The 18,027-nt window shown below is 40.8% G+C and overlaps 1 protein-coding gene across 4 annotated transcripts in view; it reads left to right on the top strand.

The window, feature by feature from the left end:
- Positions 1–18,027, top strand: part of Ap1ar (adaptor related protein complex 1 associated regulatory protein) — a 33,062-nt gene that overhangs the window by 8,996 nt on the left and 6,039 nt on the right. For 2 of the 4 annotated variants that reach the window (XM_055628159.1, XM_055628161.1), the window contains 5 exons: positions 7,852–7,900; positions 8,694–8,720; positions 11,619–11,644; positions 14,953–15,049; positions 16,297–16,395. In XM_055628159.1, coding sequence (XP_055484134.1) covers positions 7,852–7,900; positions 8,694–8,720; positions 11,619–11,644; positions 14,953–15,049; positions 16,297–16,395 — 298 coding nt within the window. The remainder of the gene's footprint in view (positions 1–7,851; positions 7,901–8,693; positions 8,721–11,618; positions 11,645–14,952; positions 15,050–16,296; positions 16,396–18,027) is intronic. The other 2 variants (XM_055628160.1, XM_055628162.1) reach the window with 1 other exon arrangement.

Genomic DNA, 18,027 nt, shown 5'->3' with positions numbered 1-18,027 from the left:
CCACAAGTTAGGCACCATTCAAAATGAGATCGGTAGCAGGCTTCCTCTGGAAGTTGACGGGGTGATTCCATGTATTATGAAGAAGGTGGTGGGTTTGTCTTAGGACACAGCAAACGCTAACAGATGTTGCCACAAAGATGGGCAGTAGGGAGCGGCACCTGGCAAAGCAGTGACCTTCATTTTACCAAGCTGGAGGAATGACTGGAAATGACTGCTTCACTGAAATAGTTAGTGGGACTAAAAAAGAATTGTTATTGTATGTATTTTGTCCAGTTCAGAGATTCCTCCTTACTCCGGCCCCTTTCCCCTCTTTTTTGTCTCCCTAGTTCAACTACCTAAAGTGGGTAGCAGTGTCCTGTCAGGAATAAGAATTCATTGTTTTGTTGATTTTTGCTTCAGATGGGACCTGTGTGCCTCCTTATACTTACTGTTCCCATCTTTTCTTGTTACTGGCTAAAAAGTCATGCCTCTAAGAATCTCTGAACTTGGGAGATGTCTAATGGCACTGTTGTATTATCATCATAAATAAAATTAATTTTAAGTTGAGTACCTTGGCCCTTACCTGCTTTCTTTTTTTTTTTTCTTTCATTTTTTTTTAATTTTTCTTTATTGATTACACTTTACTCACTTTGTATCCCCCCCCCCCGTTGTTCCCTCCCTCCTTCTGTCCCAGTCCCTCCCTTCCTCCACCCTCTGCATGCATACCCCTCCCCAAGTCCACTGATAGGGGAGGACTTCTTTTCCTTCCTTCTGAGCCTAGTCAATTAGGTCTCATCAGGAGTGGCTGCCTTGTCCTCTTCTGTGGCCTGGTAATGCTGCTTCCCCCTCAGGGGAAGGTAATTAAAGAGCAGGCCAATCAGTTCATGTCAGAGACAGTCCCTGTTCCCATCACAATGGAACCCATTTGGATACTGAACTGCCATGGGCTACATCTGTGCAGGGGTCTTAGGTTATCTCCATGCATAGTCCTTGGTTGGAATAGCAGTCTTAGGAGAGACCCCTGTGCTCAGATTTTTTGGTTCTGTTGCTCTCCTTATGGAGTTCCTGTCCTCTTCAGATCTTCCTGTTTCCCACTTCTTTCCTAAGATTCCCTGCACTCTGCCCAAAGGTTGCCCATAAGTCTCAGTATCTACATTGATAGTCTGCAGGGCAGAGCTTTTCAGAGGTCCTCTGTGTCAGGCTCCTGACTTGTGCCCTCTTTTCTCCTATTTCTGATGTCCAGCCTCTTTGCCTTTCTGGATAGGAATTGAGCATTTTAGCAAGAGTCCTCCCTCTTGATTAGTTTCTTTAGGTGTACAGATTTTAGTAGGTTTATCCTATATTATATGTCTATATGAGTGAGTATATACCGTGTGCATCCCTCTGCTTCTGGAATAGCTCACTCAGGATGATCTTTTCCAGATCCCACAATTTAACTGCAAATTTCATTATTTCCTTGAAAAATGGGGAACAGAGCTAAACAGAATTCTCTGCAGAGGAATATCGAATGGCAGAGAAACACTTAAAGAAATGTTCAACCTCATTAGCCATCAGGGAAATGCAAATCAAAACAACCCTAAGATTTCACCTTACACCCATCAGAATGGCTAAGATCAAAAACTCAAGAGACAACACATGCTGGAGAGGTTGTGGAGAAAGGGGAACCCTCCTTCACTGCTGGTGGGAATGTAAACTTGTACAACCACTCTGGAAAGCAATCTGGCCCTTTCTCAGACAACTAGGAATAGCGCTTCCTCAAGATCCAGCTATCCCACTCCTAGGCATATATCCAAAAGATTCTCAAGTACACAATAACGACATTTGCTCAACCATGTTTGTAGTAGCTTTATTTGTAATAGCCAGAAGCTGGAAACAGCCCAGATGCCCCTCAGTGGAGGAATGGATACACAAATTGTGGTATATCTACACAATGGAATATTACTCAGCAATAAAAAACAAGGAAATCATGAAACCTTACCTGCTTTCTTAAGTATGTCTTTTTTTTTCTCTAAATCCTTAATCTTTGAAATCTATAGAAAAAAAAAATGGCATCTCTTTCGAAAGAATTCAGTATCTGTAGTTACACTTTACAAATACAAAGGCAAAGAACAAGGTTTGTTTTCACTGATAAGCATAATAGAAGAAAAAAAAATCAGATTTTCCATTGCTTATGGTTTTTTTCTTAAGTAAATTCAGGGACTTTTGTACAACATGACCCACTTACGTGCTAACAATAGTAGTTCTAAAAAGTAGGATGGTTGCTTTTCTTTATAGAGAGTATGGTTAAAATCATTAGAGCAGACTTTCTTTGAATGATGTCAGCTATCTACTACCAATTTTTGGTGAAAATCTTTTTTATGAAAAATGCAGGCATGCCTTATACACAGAAGCCCTCGTGTGGATGGCATTTCATAAAACGTGAGCACAGTTAGACTCAGAGCTGCACACAGGGCACTGAACATGTGTGGTAAGCTCTGGATGTGTTTTCACGTCTCGCCGTGCACGTACTGAAGAGCTCAGTTACTCGAGGAGGTATTCCAGGCACGTTTGTACTGATTTTTTTTTCTTTAAATTTAAGAAAACAATTCTTGGACAGTTGTGAAACACAGGACTTGGGAGACCTGAGTAAAGCAAGTCTTACTAGCTTTCGTCTATGGTTAGTTTAGTGTTAGTTAGTTTAGTTTAGTTTAAATGTAAACATGGTAATTTGTTTTAGGCAACTACATAAATGGTTTCTCCATGTCCCTGTCTTTCACCTTTAGCTGTATTTGTTCAGATATAGAACATTAAATTATAAATCTATAATTTAGGATGAGAAGTCAGCAGCCTGCAAAGTGTGTAGCAATTGTCTTTCAGTAAGGACGTCCTTTTGCTTTGAAATGGCCAATACAGCAGGAGGTATTTGGTGTAGTTTGGAACAAAGGGACAGCGTGCCAACGTAACTGATCTTCTAGGGATGGTTTAGTTTTAGTCTGTTTCTAACTTAACAAAATTTAACTCGCTCTCCCTGCCTCTCCATTCCAAGAATAGTTCCATTTTTTTTATAGTAATTAGGAGTAATTTCCTTTAAAAATCATAAGATATATATTATTTGCATTCACTTTGTTTGAGAATGAGGTCTGAGGCTTTTGTTTGTCACCGAAGTTCCATATTAGCCCACACATAAACATGTTCATTCAGGTCATGACATGAGGTATTAGTATGAAAGGAGAAAATGCTGATCTTACCGTCTTTGTCTATAACCAACCTTCCTTGGGATAGAAAATAAATGATTTTTTTAGTTTGAAGCAAGAAAGAAAAGAAAAATGCTTCTAGTGGTCTGGACCTGAGAAGTAGCCCCGGGGTTGTTTATAAGAAGTGCTGAGACAAAGCCTGGATGGTTGTCCTTTCAGGCTGGCCTTCAGCTCTTCTCATCTTGCCTCTTCATCCCCAGTGCTAGGGCTAGATAGCACTACTGACTACGTATCTAGTGACTAGCTACCTAGTGGCTAGATAGCACTCCTAAGGGGTTTGGGACTGATGTTTGTGTTAGTGTTGTTCATTTAGCATTAAATAGGGGATTCTCACCCAGACTCTTGGTTTTGTACTCACATTGATCTCCAAGCTGCACACTGTACCACTTCTAACCTTCCTCATCCCTGACGTCTGTCTCCATCCTTGATTTCTGACGTCTTAAGTACTTCTCCCTCTGTTAGCATATTCTGGGAGCCTTGTCTTCAAAGGACTGTCAGTACTGCCTGTTGCTACTATGATCCTCTCCACTGCCATTCTGCTCTGTGCCACTACAGAGGATTGCTGGTTGGTCTCTTAAAGCAGTAAATCATTAGATCCCCTAAGGAAGTTCTTAATAGAGCAGATGGCTTCTAAAAAATCTGTAATGAATCTGAAAAATTATGGACCTGAGTACTCTAGTCAAACAGTGAAGCTGAGCAGTTAATGGATATTAATAACCATGGTAAAAGGTTAATATGCTACTTTAATGATGGATGGGTTAGGAGCCTGAGTGGTTGACAAAAGACTCACCCTTACTCTGGAACAGAACTGTGAGGTAGAAAATAAAAAGTCAAGACCGCTGTCCCGAGTGCTGTAGCTAGAAGGTAGGCCTAGCTTAGACCCAGGGCTTTGAGTTGATCCACCCCAACATCTATGAACTGCTGGACTGTGTGAAGGGGTTGTTCTGCGGATTCAAAGCTGCAGGATCTCTATGACACAGGGCAACAACAGGATATCTCAGGGGAGTCCAGTATTGATGGTTAGCAGAAGCCAGGGCCCCCAAAACAGACCAACAACTCCTTTTAGTGGACATTTGCAAGTGAAGATGTGTGGATGAAATGGTGGCACACTGCGACACACTACAGCTTCCATGATGAGATGTTTTTTGTTTTGTTTTGCTTTGCTCTTATATTTTATTTTCTTTTGTGAGTGAGGTCACAAGGGAGGGGGTCAGATATGAAGGGATGGAGAGATGGGTAGGACTGAGGTACATGATGTGAAATTCATAAAGAATCAATAAAGGTTTTTAGAAAGCCAGGAAGCATTTTGTAGGAAATACTAAAAGCATATAGTCCACATTTGTTAGACTTTGAGCAGTCAGTAGTATGAAAGGCTTGGGTCTTGGTGTCCTCCATTTGCTTGAGGGATAGAGCATTTACTGAAGGGCACTTCTATGAATTGGCACACTGCCTATGTGTTAAGGAGGCATCCTTGAAATAGAACCTAAAAACATTTGCCTTCTAATCATGTTCAAAATATCAGCCGTGGAAAAATTTGAGGACAGCTGTAGTTTAGTGTTTTATAGTTTTTTATGGCTTAAAATCATCCAAATATCACTGATCCAGTTTAATACTGCGCATGTCTGTGGAGGGTCTGTGCAAGTGCCAGCAGTGTTTAAAGAAATAAAGACATCCATAATTCATTTAATATGTATATATGTTCCAATATCCAATTTTTTTTTTTTTTTTTTTTAGAAAAGCCCCACAGTAAAGTTTCTCTTAAAAAAAAAGTGCCTGACTTTGCCAAATTGCTAATTTACTTTAACCAGTCAATATGGTCTCATTACTGTAGGAGTCAATATATGTCCTTTGTGACTAAGGTTTCAGTCTGTGTTTTTAAAGTGAAGCCCCGCCAATCTCAGGAAGATATTACCTATGTTTGGTTTCCTGACAACTCAAATGGAGTGTAGCGGTGTGTAGCTTGACCACTCTGAGTCAGGCAAGACTAGGAATCTTCTCCCTGTAACCAGTTGTGGGGAGAGAAACCAGAGAGCCCTTGGCTTCCCCAAAACTCCGGTTGTGATAGTCACCAGCCTATAGGTGTAGTGCAGCAGTCACCTCCCTTGTCTTGACTGTTCTGTGCAGCGTGGGGAATGTCCTAGGCTGCGCTACTGTTGCTGAACTTGTCATCATTCACTTAGCCCGTTCAGCAGGCCTGAACAAGAATACTTTAAGGAGAGACAGACTGTTCAAGCAAGTGGGTCACGGTGATATGTAGAGAAACAAATCTGATGCCCGAAGCAGGAATCCCACCATCAGAGCACAGTGCTTCTGGAATATTCTGTCGTTTTTTGGTTTTGCTTGAAAAACTGAAGCATGGAGACCCTGGGTGACTAGAGAATAAAAGATACTGTGTTTATGCTAGAATATTCCATGAGCTTTTTAAAAGACAGTACAGAATCCTTTACTTTCTACCTATAACCTGGGGGAAAGGAAGACATAAAACAACTGTTATGTTTGTGTGGTTGTTTGACCAAAATACCCAACATACATAGATTAAAGCAGGAGAAAGGGTTGAGCTCTGCTCACACTGTCAGAGGGTCTAATTCCTCGTGGCCTGGGAGGCATATGCTGCTCACATCATGGCAGCCAGGTTCTCTGCTGCTCTTCTCATTTATTCTGTCCAGGACACTGGCCCGTGGAATGGTGCCTGTGATGGCTCCTGTGTCAGCTTCACACAATCTAGAACCACCTGGGGAGTCCCAAGGAATCGTCCAGATTAGGTTGGTCTGTGGAAGTGCTTGTGAATGGTATTCTTAATTGTGTTGATTGAGATAGAAAGACCCACCCTGACAGTGGGTGGCAGCATTTCATGGTGGTGCCCTGGGCAGAAAGGAGGAAACACTGACATGCACGCATGCATCCTTGCTCTCTGCTTTGACTGGGTGTGACCAGCTGCTTCACATTCCCGCCACCTTCCATCCTCCACAGTGGTGGACTGTGACCTGGAACTGTGAGCCAGGTAAACCCGTTCTCCTTTATGTTATCACAGCAACAGGACATGACACTCAACAGTGTTTCCCTTCAGTGAATTCTTCAGGGAATGCTCTTACAGATCCCACATGCTGCTAAGCCCGGTCAGCTGACAATGAAGATGAGCTATCACATCTCTCAGCTTAAAAAAATGTCTCAGGAAAAAAACAGCAACTATAACCTTTTGCTCTCTTATTCATTGTTTGCAATAATATGTCATTTTCCCCAACTCTGTAAGCCGCCTTCATGCATATGTACATGTACAAAGCGTCAGATCTGACCTCACCCAAAACTCAGTGTTCAAAGAGGTCCCTCTCTAAGAAACCTGACAATTAGGAACCGTAAGAGCAAATATGGCTCCGATGAGGGCATCCCTTACTCATTTTGACAACTCTTGTGGGAACTGCACATCAGTGAAAGTCTTAAAGATGCCTGGTACTTTTAGTAGCAAAGGAATTTGAATTGACTTTGTCTGCGACGGACTTGGTGTTACGGTAGAGCATAGATTTATTGTTGGGGCAGACATGGTAATGAAGGTGCTTATTTAATGGCATCTAAGTGTCAGAGAGGCACAGAAATGAATTATCAAAATGAGGGAAGATTTGCTCCACCCCATAGAAAAATTAATCTAGTGGACATTTCTGACTTGTTTTTCATCATTCATTTGTGAAGGCATAAGAAAAGAACAAAAGGGCTTCTATAAGTATATGGCCCATTAATGTCTGGTTTTGTTCGGATACTAAGGCCTTGGCTATGTAGCCCTAGCTGGATTCAAACTCTCAGCAACCCTCCTGTCTCAGCCTTTAAAGCAATGGGATTATAGGATCTTCCTCTCACAGCTCAGGATAACTGTTCTTCTTCCTACATTGACCTACATTATCCTTTCAGAGTTGTGGTGTTTTGCATATATTTAAAATGTAAGGGACATCCTAATTGTATATATTATTTAGTTTCACATTGTGTGTGTGTGTGTGTGTGTGTGTGTGTGTGTGTGTGTGTGTGTTAAGGGCATTTTTGGTTTTCTTTGTTTTTTGACATGGTATACATAATGATGGATTTCATTGACATTTTCATACAATGCATGTGATTTCATTATATTTCCCTTTTTGTGGGGTGGAAGTTGTTTTCAAGACAGGGTTTCTCTGTGTAGCCTTGGCTGTCCAGGACTCGCTTTGTGGACCAGTCTGTCCTCCAACTCACAGAGGTCCGCCTGTCTCTGCTCCCTGAGTGCTGAGATTAAAGGCAGGTTCCACACTCCTGGATGATTTACCTCCATTTTTAAAAAGACATTTTATTTGATATAGCAAAAAGATAAAATTTAAAATGTCGCTGCATTCTGTTCTATGTAATATTTGCTTAAATTAACTTATTATTACAGACTTAGTAAACATTAGTGCCAATAAAAAGATTGGTTAGTTAACTAGCAATGAAGTTTAAAAATCTAAACTAGTGATATATATATATATATATATATATATATATATATAGTCTTACGTACATTTTATTTGTTTTTAGAAATACTGTTAGAGAATTTAATGTTTTGTTTTTGTTTTTGTTTTTCTGCCATATTCAGTTTTAGACTTAGTTTTGATTTTTTTTAACATTGTTTTTATGTTTTTCTTCCTAGATCAAAATATTTCAGAACATGCCCAAGAGGAGAGCACCTGACCATAGAGGTAAGTCTTGAGCCCTGGATAGGATCTACAGTACCCAGAGGTCTTCTTTCTCTTTTGAGATTTATGTGTGTGGAGTTTGCCTGCACTGTGCACTGTGTGTATGCAGTGCTCAAAGAGGCCAGAAGAGGGCGGCATATTCCTAGCAAGTAACAGACTTTTGAGCCACCATATAGGTGCTTAAAACCAAGCCTGGGTCCTCTACAAGAGCAGCGAGTGTCCTGAGCTGCAGGCTTCTCCCCAGCTTTTCACTTTCTTTATTTAGATAATAAAGATTTAGGCCCACAGTTAGTACGGATTATAATGTGAAAGAGTAACTACTTCAAAATTGTTAATTATTTTGGAGGCAGGGCTCATGAATACTAGGTTATCACTCTGACCCACATCCTCATCCCTCGTACTTCACTTTTTATTTTGAGACAGGGTCTCACTGAATCATACAGACTGGCCTTGAACTCACACTGTCACCAAGACTGGCCTTAAGCACTGCATCTTCCTACCGTCACCTTCAGATTAGCTGAGAGTATAGGTCTGTACCCTGGGTCTGGCTCAGTACTGTGGATTCTGATAGACAAAAAAAAAAAAAAAAAAAAAAAATTATATGCATGTGTGGGTTGGCCATTTTGTTGACTGAAATATCCCAAATGTGCTAATCATAAAAGGCACTCAACTTCTTAGGTACCTTATAAATAGAAAGTTGCATTCTTTTCTTTAAGGTTAAAAAAGTGGTAGTTTCTTGTGAGATGTGTATACTCGAAAAATATCCCTCCTAATGGTTACCTTTTTGTCCTTTCAGTTTGAGAATCTAGTAGAGAGTGATGAAGTAAGTATTTGACTCACAGTTTTTGTTCTTATTAATTATTGTATTAATTGTACCACTTTCTGTCTTGCTTTTTACTTCTCATCCATTCTGTATCTTTTCCTTCTTTGATTAATTTATGTTAGTAAGAATTCACAAATTTCTACTGTATCTTGAATATAATGCTGGACACAAATTTTTTTATTGCCTTTTATACAATTCAAGAAACTACAAAAAGAAGATATTTCTAATGTCTTTTCCCATACATAAGTCAAATACTTCAATCTAGAATCCTTTCTGTGGATTCTTGAAGGTAGAATGCATGTATGACTATAAAATTCCCACTTAAGCCATTACCTTGATCAATTGTTCTTAATATTGATTTTTTTTTCTTGTTTTTTTGACACAGGGTTTCTCTGTGTAGCCTTGGCTGTCCTGGAACTAGCTCTATAGACCATGCTGGCCTTGAACTTAAGGAGATCACCTGCCTTTACCTTCTAAGTGCTGGAATTAAAAGCATGTGCTATCACTGTCCAGCTATTACTGATTTTGTATATCTCATTTTACTGAAAGTTCAGTCAAGTTTAAGAAAAATCTAAGAACAGAACAAAAATACTCAAATATGAAAAAAATGCACTTTCAAACCAATGAAATGTGCTGTGTACTTAATATGCAGACATATAATTAGGAGATCTTGAGTTTGTATGCTCATGTCCAACTTTAATTGTCCGAATTTTGTACAGATTACTCACCCTCCCAGGGCAAAATGTATCCAACTTTTCTTTTGAGCATATAAATCATGGGGCCAATGAGATGGCTCAGCATATAAAGGCAATTACCACCAAACCTGAGTTGAGCCCTCAGGATCCACATGGTGGAAGAGGAAAATGGACTCTCACAGGTTATCCTCTGACCTCTACATGCCTGCCATGACACACCTGTGTGCACACGAGAGAGAGAGAGAGAGAGAGAGAAAGAGAGGGCACGCGCGCGCACACACACACACACACATACACACACACACGTACAAATAAATAAAATGTGATTTTAAATTATTAAAGTAATTTAAACGTATCCAGTTCAGCATTTCTCAAAATAATTTGATAGAAGGAGCTTCCTAGCCAGGTGGTGGTGGTGCAGCACTTGGGAGGGAGAAGCAGGTGGATCTACAGAGCAAGTTCCTGGTCAGCTAGGGCTACACAGAGAAACCCTGTCTCAAAAAGCAAGCAAACAAAACAAAACACAAAAGACCTTTCAAAAGCAAGATACATGCATCGTCTGGTAGGACAGTTGAGGGAACTGCCCAGCCTTTGTTCTTCCAGTGAAGGAACATCTGCGTTCCATGCAGCCTTCCTCCCCAACGCCCAGCCCCTCCTCCTCGTCCTTCACAGGGAAGGCTCCTTTCGGCTTCCTAGTTCACCTCAGCAGCGTCTGCTTCTCAGAAGAGCCTGCCCCTCCCTGCTTCCCTATAGTGCTTTCAGTCGTTGGCTCAGCGCTTTTTGCTGGCTCTCACTTTGCTGGCCAGCCTCTCCTCTGGCCCACTTGTGGTGGGTGCGTAGCACCCTGTGTTGTGGAGCCGCTTCGGACATAAGTGTGGACCACTGATTGTCTGATTCCTGCTGCCAACTTAGCAATGGGTGGCAGCTGAACTGTTTAGGTGTAGAAGAAATACTCATAGGCCCAGATTAGTCTTAAAAGAATTATGGTTTGCTTTGAAGAGAAAAGGGGCAATAAAACTTTATTATTTTATAAAATAAACAGTCGGTTTAATTCCTTTTACTTTTTTGATTTCCTTTTTCCTCTTGTTCACTGTGTATGGATACCTGTTGCACTTATGCCATGTGTGTGGTGCTCTCCCAGAGCAGGGGAGCAGCAGATCATGTCTCTGCAGCTGGACTCACAGGCAGCTGAGCCACATGATGCAGGGGTGGGAACTAGGCTCAGAACACTGCAGGAGCAGTGCTCTCAGAAGCACTCAGCTGTTGGCCAGCCGCCATTCACGTTGTAATTAAACTGCTTCAGAGTCCTCACGAATGCTGTGACCAAATCCTTCCTCCTGGGGGACTAAGAGGTGGACTCCTGAAACCTCCAGTCACAGCACGCGCATCAGCTCACAAACTCACAGGCTTATGTTGTGTGTTGGAAACACTTTCCTGAGCATGGATTGCTGACTCGCCAACTTCGAGCTCACAGTGAACACACTTTATTGAAACTTATCCACATACTCTCTATACAAGACACATCACACCTTCTTGTGCTTAGGATCACCAGACAGCAGTTAGACACCACATTTTGGGGCGTTTTGTTTTCTTTAAGCCAGGATCTCCCTGTGTCAGGAATAACTTTAGGCAGTAAAGCCACAAAGCACAAAATGCAAGCAACGATGGCAAAGGCTACTCCTTTAGTGTGAGAGATGTAGCAAGAGGCCAGGGTGGTACCTGTGCACTGTAGCTAGGAACCTAGGTCCCCGGCCAACTCTTCAGTTATTTGCTATTCTGTGTGCTTCCAAGTGGCCAGAAAGTCTAAAGAGTATTTATTTCCAGGAAAGGGTTATAAAACCTTTTCACAGGTATATAAATTCTAAGACACTGAAATCTGAATAATGGAGATCAGCCACAAATGCTGAAGACTTAGTAAGTGTGTTGTCTGGCATGTCCCAACAGTGAGAGCTCATTTGCTACATAACAAATGTTAAAAAATTAAGAAGTATCCAGCAAATGGTTTTTCTATAATTAGTTTTGCCTTGAAAAATAGTTCAGGTTTTTTTGTTTGTTTCAAATCCTTTTAACAATGAAATTTGCTTTCTGTGACAGAAATAGGTAAGTAAAAAAGTATTTTTGATTAAATGAAAATTTCTTTGACTTGCCTTAAGTAGTGAGTTCAACTAGTAAAAATTCTTTTACCTGTTTAATTTTTGTGCAGGGGGAGAGCCCCGGAAGCAGCCATAGGTAAGGTTTTTCAAAACAACAAAATATGTAAGTGTTGTGTAACTAAACTTTCCCTGGGGAGATGCTGCACACGCATCTACCCACCACAGATAGGGAGCCCATGACAGACCAAAGTACAAATACCCCCAAAGCCCAACTTGGTGAACCAAGGTTATGGGTGAGGGGTTACTTACAGGAACAGAAATGACTCAGAGACAGCTACATCAGCAAGGCCACCCTAGCGTAGGTGATAGCTCACAAAACTAGGAATCATGAACTCACTGCAAGCAGTTCAAAAGGTTGGAGAATATCCTTTTCAGATGCCTCAGTTGGTCTAAACCTCTTGTAAGCAGCTGGTTTGGTCTCATAATCGTCTTTGCAGCTTGGCTTGCACATGGCTTATCTGAGAAGGACTCTCAGTTTTTCTTACTCTGACAGGGAAGGCCCTCGTGAATCTAGTCAGTTTCAGGGATTTCCTGAAGCCTTTTGAGTTGTTTACTTCTTGCTTAAGGAGCTTCCCTGCAGGATGGAATGGAACTTTTAAACAGCGGAATGTAAGCTCTTGAAATCTGAATTCCCAAAAGATTAAAAGATTCTGATCATAGTCTTTGAGACACTGAATACTTTGTTTCACAAACAAAATTTTCTCTGTACATAAAAATAAGACATATTTCCCAAAGCAATATTTTTAGCAGAAAAATGATGTATATTGATTTTTCAGGTTTTTTTTTTTTTTTAATTGGGCCTAGGTTATAAATCATTTAGTTTTTTTAAAGCCAGTTAGGATTGATAATTCCTTTTTTTTTTTTTTTTTTTTTTTTTTTGATACAGTTTCTCTGTAGCCTTTGATGCCCTGAGTCTCCCTGCGTAGATTTTGAATTCACAGAAATCCACCTTTCTCTGCCTCTGCCTCTGGAGTGCTAGGATTAAAGGCTTGCGCCACCATAACCTGCTGATAACTCCATTTCTTTTTATGTTTCATCCCCCCTTTTCTTCTTGACATTCTAAAACATTCTACAAATTAAAAGCCCTTTTATAACTTCAGAAGTACTCCAGTTTATTTACATAGCCTTTATATCTGCTATTAAAATTGCTTAGACTGCTTGAAAAAGAAGTATATATTTTTAACTCAAAAGAAAGTTCCTGGGCTAAAGAGAAGGCTCAGCAGTTAAGAGCACTAACTGTTGTTCCAGAGGACCCAGATTTGCTTTGGCTCACAATCATCTGTCATTCCAGTTCCAGGAGATTTGGTACCTTCCTGTGGCTTTCCCAGGCACCCCGCATGCAAGTAGTATACAGACATACAAGCAGACAGAACAGACACACACACATACACACGTATATGAAATAAAATTTTAAAAGAAAGTTTCTCATGTCAAGGAAGTTGTTTCTTATTTTAAGTATGGTTTTTTTTCTTGCATGTTTTGGTTTAACAAACCTTTATTGGCAGTTGACCATATGCCAGGCACTGTGTTAGATATTGGGATGGAAAATTAAGTATGACCTTGGTGCAGTATTGCAGATGTGTAATAATAATAATAGCACTGGACACACATGAAGTAGGCTTCTGATAGACACTCAGGAGAACTGCCTAGGCTGTATGAGACCCTTTAAAATACGACAAAAGTCAAGAACATGGCTCAGTACCTAGGATATGCAAAGCCCTGGTTTGGTCTAGTCTCAAGCTCTCTCTCTGTCTCTCTTTCCCTCTTCCTCTCCCTCCCCCCCCCAATCCGTGTGTATGTGTGTGTGTGTGTGAATGTTGGTCTCTAGAAGAAGGGGTGTGTGTGTGTGTGTGTGTGTGTGTGTGTGTGTGTGTGTGAATGTGAATGTGAATGTTGGCCTCTAGAAGAAAGTGTATCCTGGAAGAAAGATCCTAGAGATAGCATGTTAGTGTGAAGTAGCACTCATAGAGCACACTAGTAAATCTAGAGAGTCCCTGTGACCAAAAATGTGCATCATTAGATCATCAGCCCACTTCCTCATGCCAGATATTACTAGCTCAGTGGTAGACGCACCACCTCAGAAGGCGTGGGGTCACATCCCCGGGTTGGGGGATGGTGGAGGAGGGTTCTTAGAGCATGGGGAAGAGTGCTGTGAACTAAGCAGAAACACAGAGAAACAAAGAGCCAGGAGAGGGTAGGGAGGCAATAGAGAAATGAGAAGGTCCAGACACAGGCCAGACTAGAGAGCAGGCTCATACTGATTGTGAAAGTGAGGTGAGAAGGACGTGAAGCTGTTTGCTGTGTTTATTAAACACCATGGAGACAGTTGATTACCAGAGATACTTGAGTGATGGGAGCTGATGACTGCAGGGAACTGAGTGAGCTGAGGCAAGTACATGGAGACAGGAAACATACTAGTTAGGAGCAAGGTGCTAGACTGCCTGCATTTAAGTTCTAGCTCTACCACATGCTTGTCCTTAATCTGCAGCCGTCTCATTTCCCTCACATGTAATCTCTGCCTTTACTCGCTATGGGTGTTGGGATGAGCCGGACATTGTAAGTACTGGAGGAGCAAGCCCTGGACTTGAGTGACTCATACTATGACCTCAAGGAAGGGAAGGAAGAATAAGATAAAATTAAGTGTAGAAGTGGAAGTGAAATGTAGTTGCTTTAAAAAAAAAAAAAAAAAAAAAAAAAAAAAAAAAAAAAAGCTTAAATAAGAAACTTAAGAAAGTTTTGGAGTAGTTAATGTAGGCGGTCACCTTGTGTAAGTTAAAAGACTGTTGCTAAATTGTTGGTGTATTTTTTTTTTTTTCTAGTGGCCCACAGCAGTAGGGAATAAAAACAGGAAAGACTCGGGGCCCAGAGTGAGTAAGCTAGTGATTGGAATAATGGCAGGAACATAGGAAGGTGTACGGTGAGAAAGGAAATGAGGTCTTCATTGTCCTGAGTAGAGACTAGATTACTGGTGAGGCAGAAAGAAGGCCTGCGGAGCCCAGGGTGACTGGAAGGAAGGTTAGGCATTGCCTGTGAGCATGGAGAAGAAAGTACAGCACAGTGAAAATAGGCTCTGTGGTTGTGTTCAGGGTGTAGTCAAGGATAGCCGTGAAGTAGAGCCTGTGTAGAGTAGCAAAGTCCATATTTCCTAACAGGAAACTGGCGAGAAAAGGGAACACGGCATCTTGAGCTGACGGAAGGACTGTTACTGTATTTCAGCTTTTAGTTTCACAGGACAATTGAAGCTGTGTTCAGTTGCTTTAATTCATCTTTTGGCAGTAAAAGTTCAGCATTCCCCTGGCTTTGGGAATGTTTTATTTGGACTAAGGTTCATCAGAAGGGTTTTTGTTTTGTTTTTTCCTTTTCCCTCCCTCCTGTTTTCTCTAGGCCACTTACTGAGGAAGAAATTGTTGACTTACAAGAGAGGCACTATGATTCTATTGCTGAGAAACAGAAAGCTGTGGATAGGAAAATCCAGAGGGAGGTAAGTGGCGTGTGCTGCTGTGAATACATGTGAATTGAAGCCTGTGGGTGGGTGCTCACGGATGTGTTGCCAACAATCACTGACCTCTGCTTACGTAAATACAGAGAAAGGTGATTCAAAAGCCATATACTGTATGGAATTAGTTTGATTTCATGTTAAGAGGTCATGTAATGTCACATGGTAGCTATAGAGCACTCTTTAAAGATGGTTCTCAGTTCACTAGTAGAAGTGCCAAGCAAAAAACAAGTACCTTGGCCTCCGTCAGCCTAAATCAACTGCTCTGTTTTTGTGGGTCTTGGATTTATTTGTTCTCAGTGAACCAAGGACCTCCACCAGTCCAGTCATAATGAACTGTTACATATATTTATGGAAGTGGCCTGTTATCATGGCTTCATTATCACTGAACTAAAGAGAATTAGTTATATTTTAATCTACATTTAAAAAGCAGTCTTTTTTGCCGGGCAAGAAAGTATTTGCCTAGCACTTGGGAGGTACAGGCAGGAGAATGAGCTTGAGGCTAGCCGTGGGATCATAGCAAGCTTAAAGACAGACCAAACTATATATAGTGAGATTCTATATCAAAATAAAATAACCTTCTGATCTTCTAGGGAAGCTGTTGAGTACAAGGTGCTGGGTTCAGTCTGCAGTACCAAAAAGAATTTTTTTAAGTAAAAATAAAAGTCAGTATGTTTAGTACCATAAGTGATTTATGAGTGTATTAATTTAATCTACTAGTACTCTACAAATCAAAGAGGTTATTCTTGGCTTGTTAAATTAGATTTGATCTGCAGTACTTATGACCAAGGTTCTGTGTATGCTATTATGAATGGTAATAATTTAAATTTGAAAGTAGTTTCTGGATAATAAGTACTAGTAAAATTGAGAAATATGTATGCGGTCAATTAAGTGGAAAGATGGGAATTTGGGAAAAGAAGAGATATGATTGGCCTTGGATTTAGGTTTCTTTGATTTGTCAGGGCCAAAACCATTATTGTCAAGGTGACAAGTATTAAAATGATTATTGAAAATGAAGATCATTGCATTTTCTAGAGATGCCTTACATACCATGTGGGGTATTTTATAAAATTTGAAATGAGCAGCCACAAACATCTCTATTCTAATCTGCTTCATAGATATCAGTTATTTTCAATGATTTATGTTTTGTTTTATAATCGGAATAGCTGATTTTTAGAGCAGCTAGACAGGTTCTGGTTTCCGTTAATCCTTATCGTTTTGTTCATGTACAGTTAGCCTTACAAGAGGAGAAGTTAAGACTAGAAGAAGAAGCTTTATACGCTGCCCAGCGTGAAGCAGCCAGGGCAGCAAGGCAGCGAGCGCTCCTGGAGGTGAGGGGGAGAGACCCCAGCGCACACCAGGCTTACTTCTCTCCTTGTTCTCTCTGACAGTTTCAATTTGGGGCTTTTCTCCTACAGTCAACAGCTCCTTGTTTAGCTGAGGATGTCCTTAGGCATATATTCTTAAGAATGTCAAAGGCAAATTAATTAAGCTTTATCCTCTAGAAGTAATATAAACATGTGCTTAACACTGTGTAAGTGTAGGTTAGCAGGAGCTAATTCTTGGTTAGCCAAAAGATAAATTTAGTGCTTTGAATTCAGATTCTTTTGGGGGAAATACTGTGTTTAGGAGGTAGATATTTCAAAACTAACCTTATAATTTGTCAAGTATTTTAGTGTATTTTCATGAAGATTTTTAGAAACAGTTTCTGAAATTGTAAGACTCATTTTTATATTAGACAAGCTATATGCTTTATGGCTCACTAGGGGTGTTGTTTAATTCTCAATTTCTTAAGTTTTTGAGACATTAAGAGTCTTGAGAAATCTTTGGCTTATTATCAGGGAAGACAGATTTACTATCTTACCATGACATGGGAATATGACATTATCACACAATGCTTGACAGCTGCCAGTCACAGATTTTTCTAGAACTAAGCGTGGGGACCAGTACTGGGAAGATTCTTAGTTTAAAATTCACAGCCGTCCTAGGAGAAGGGGCATTTGAACCCCTGTCCCGGCAAGGAAGCTGAAGGGCTAACCTCCCAGCGACACCCGGGAGAGCAGAGCTGAAGCGTGGGTTGCCGGTACACTGCTCACTGTCCTCCCTGAACTGCCCGGGTGGAGTTTTTCCACCCCAGTGTTAAGCAGTACAGGGTCCAGCACAGAACTCGGATAACACGTGGAAATTCAGACAACCTGAAAAATCCCATCTTTGTGATTCTTTGAAGAACTCTGTCTTTCTTTCTTTTTGAGGGGGTGTGTCTCAGCGGATTGTTTATGGGGAAGTGCCTTTTTGGAGTACATCCTAAGTAATGGAAAACTTTAAAGTAACTTTCACTATCTATGAAACTAATTGTTGTTCTTAATATAGGCATTCTTTTTTACAATAATAAATGCTCTACCATGACTTTTGGTTAAAGCAGTGGGTCTCAGCCTGTGGGTCAAGACCCTTTGGTGTCCAAATAACCCTTTCACGGGGTATATCATATTTCCTACATATCAGATGTATACATTACAATTCATAACAGTAGCAAAATTACAGTTATGAAGTAGCAATGAAATAATTTTATGGTTGTGGCCATCATCACAACATGAGGAATTGCATTCAAGGGCCGAAACATTAGGAAGGCTGAGAACCACCAGCTTACCATGCCCTATTTGATGTGTCAGTTTGGGTAATCTAGGTTCTCTGTGTTCCTGCTCTGGGAATACATCATCTGCATATTGTACAGACATGTGCTGCTTCATTGCTTTATTAGCAACTGGCTCTGCTAAGGCAGGACATTAGCCATCTGTAATCAACAAGTGGAGAAGCAGAAGCTAACCCTCATAGCAGGAATGCACAGCCACTATCAAAGCCCTCTGGTGGCTCCATAGGATCCTGCACTGAGTCCCTAGTGATCCATCGCATTAGAGTACCTGGGTCAGCTCGGCCTTCAGATCCTTAGATGACCGCATATGACT

The sequence above is a fragment of the Psammomys obesus genome, unplaced genomic scaffold (assembly GCF_907164565.1).
Source record: "Psammomys obesus unplaced genomic scaffold, mPsaObe1.curated_primary_1811, whole genome shotgun sequence".
In the NCBI taxonomy this organism is placed as follows: domain Eukaryota; kingdom Metazoa; phylum Chordata; class Mammalia; order Rodentia; family Muridae; genus Psammomys; species Psammomys obesus.
The sequence above is the reverse complement of the archived record's forward strand: the minus strand, read 5'-3'. Positions and strand labels throughout refer to the sequence as shown.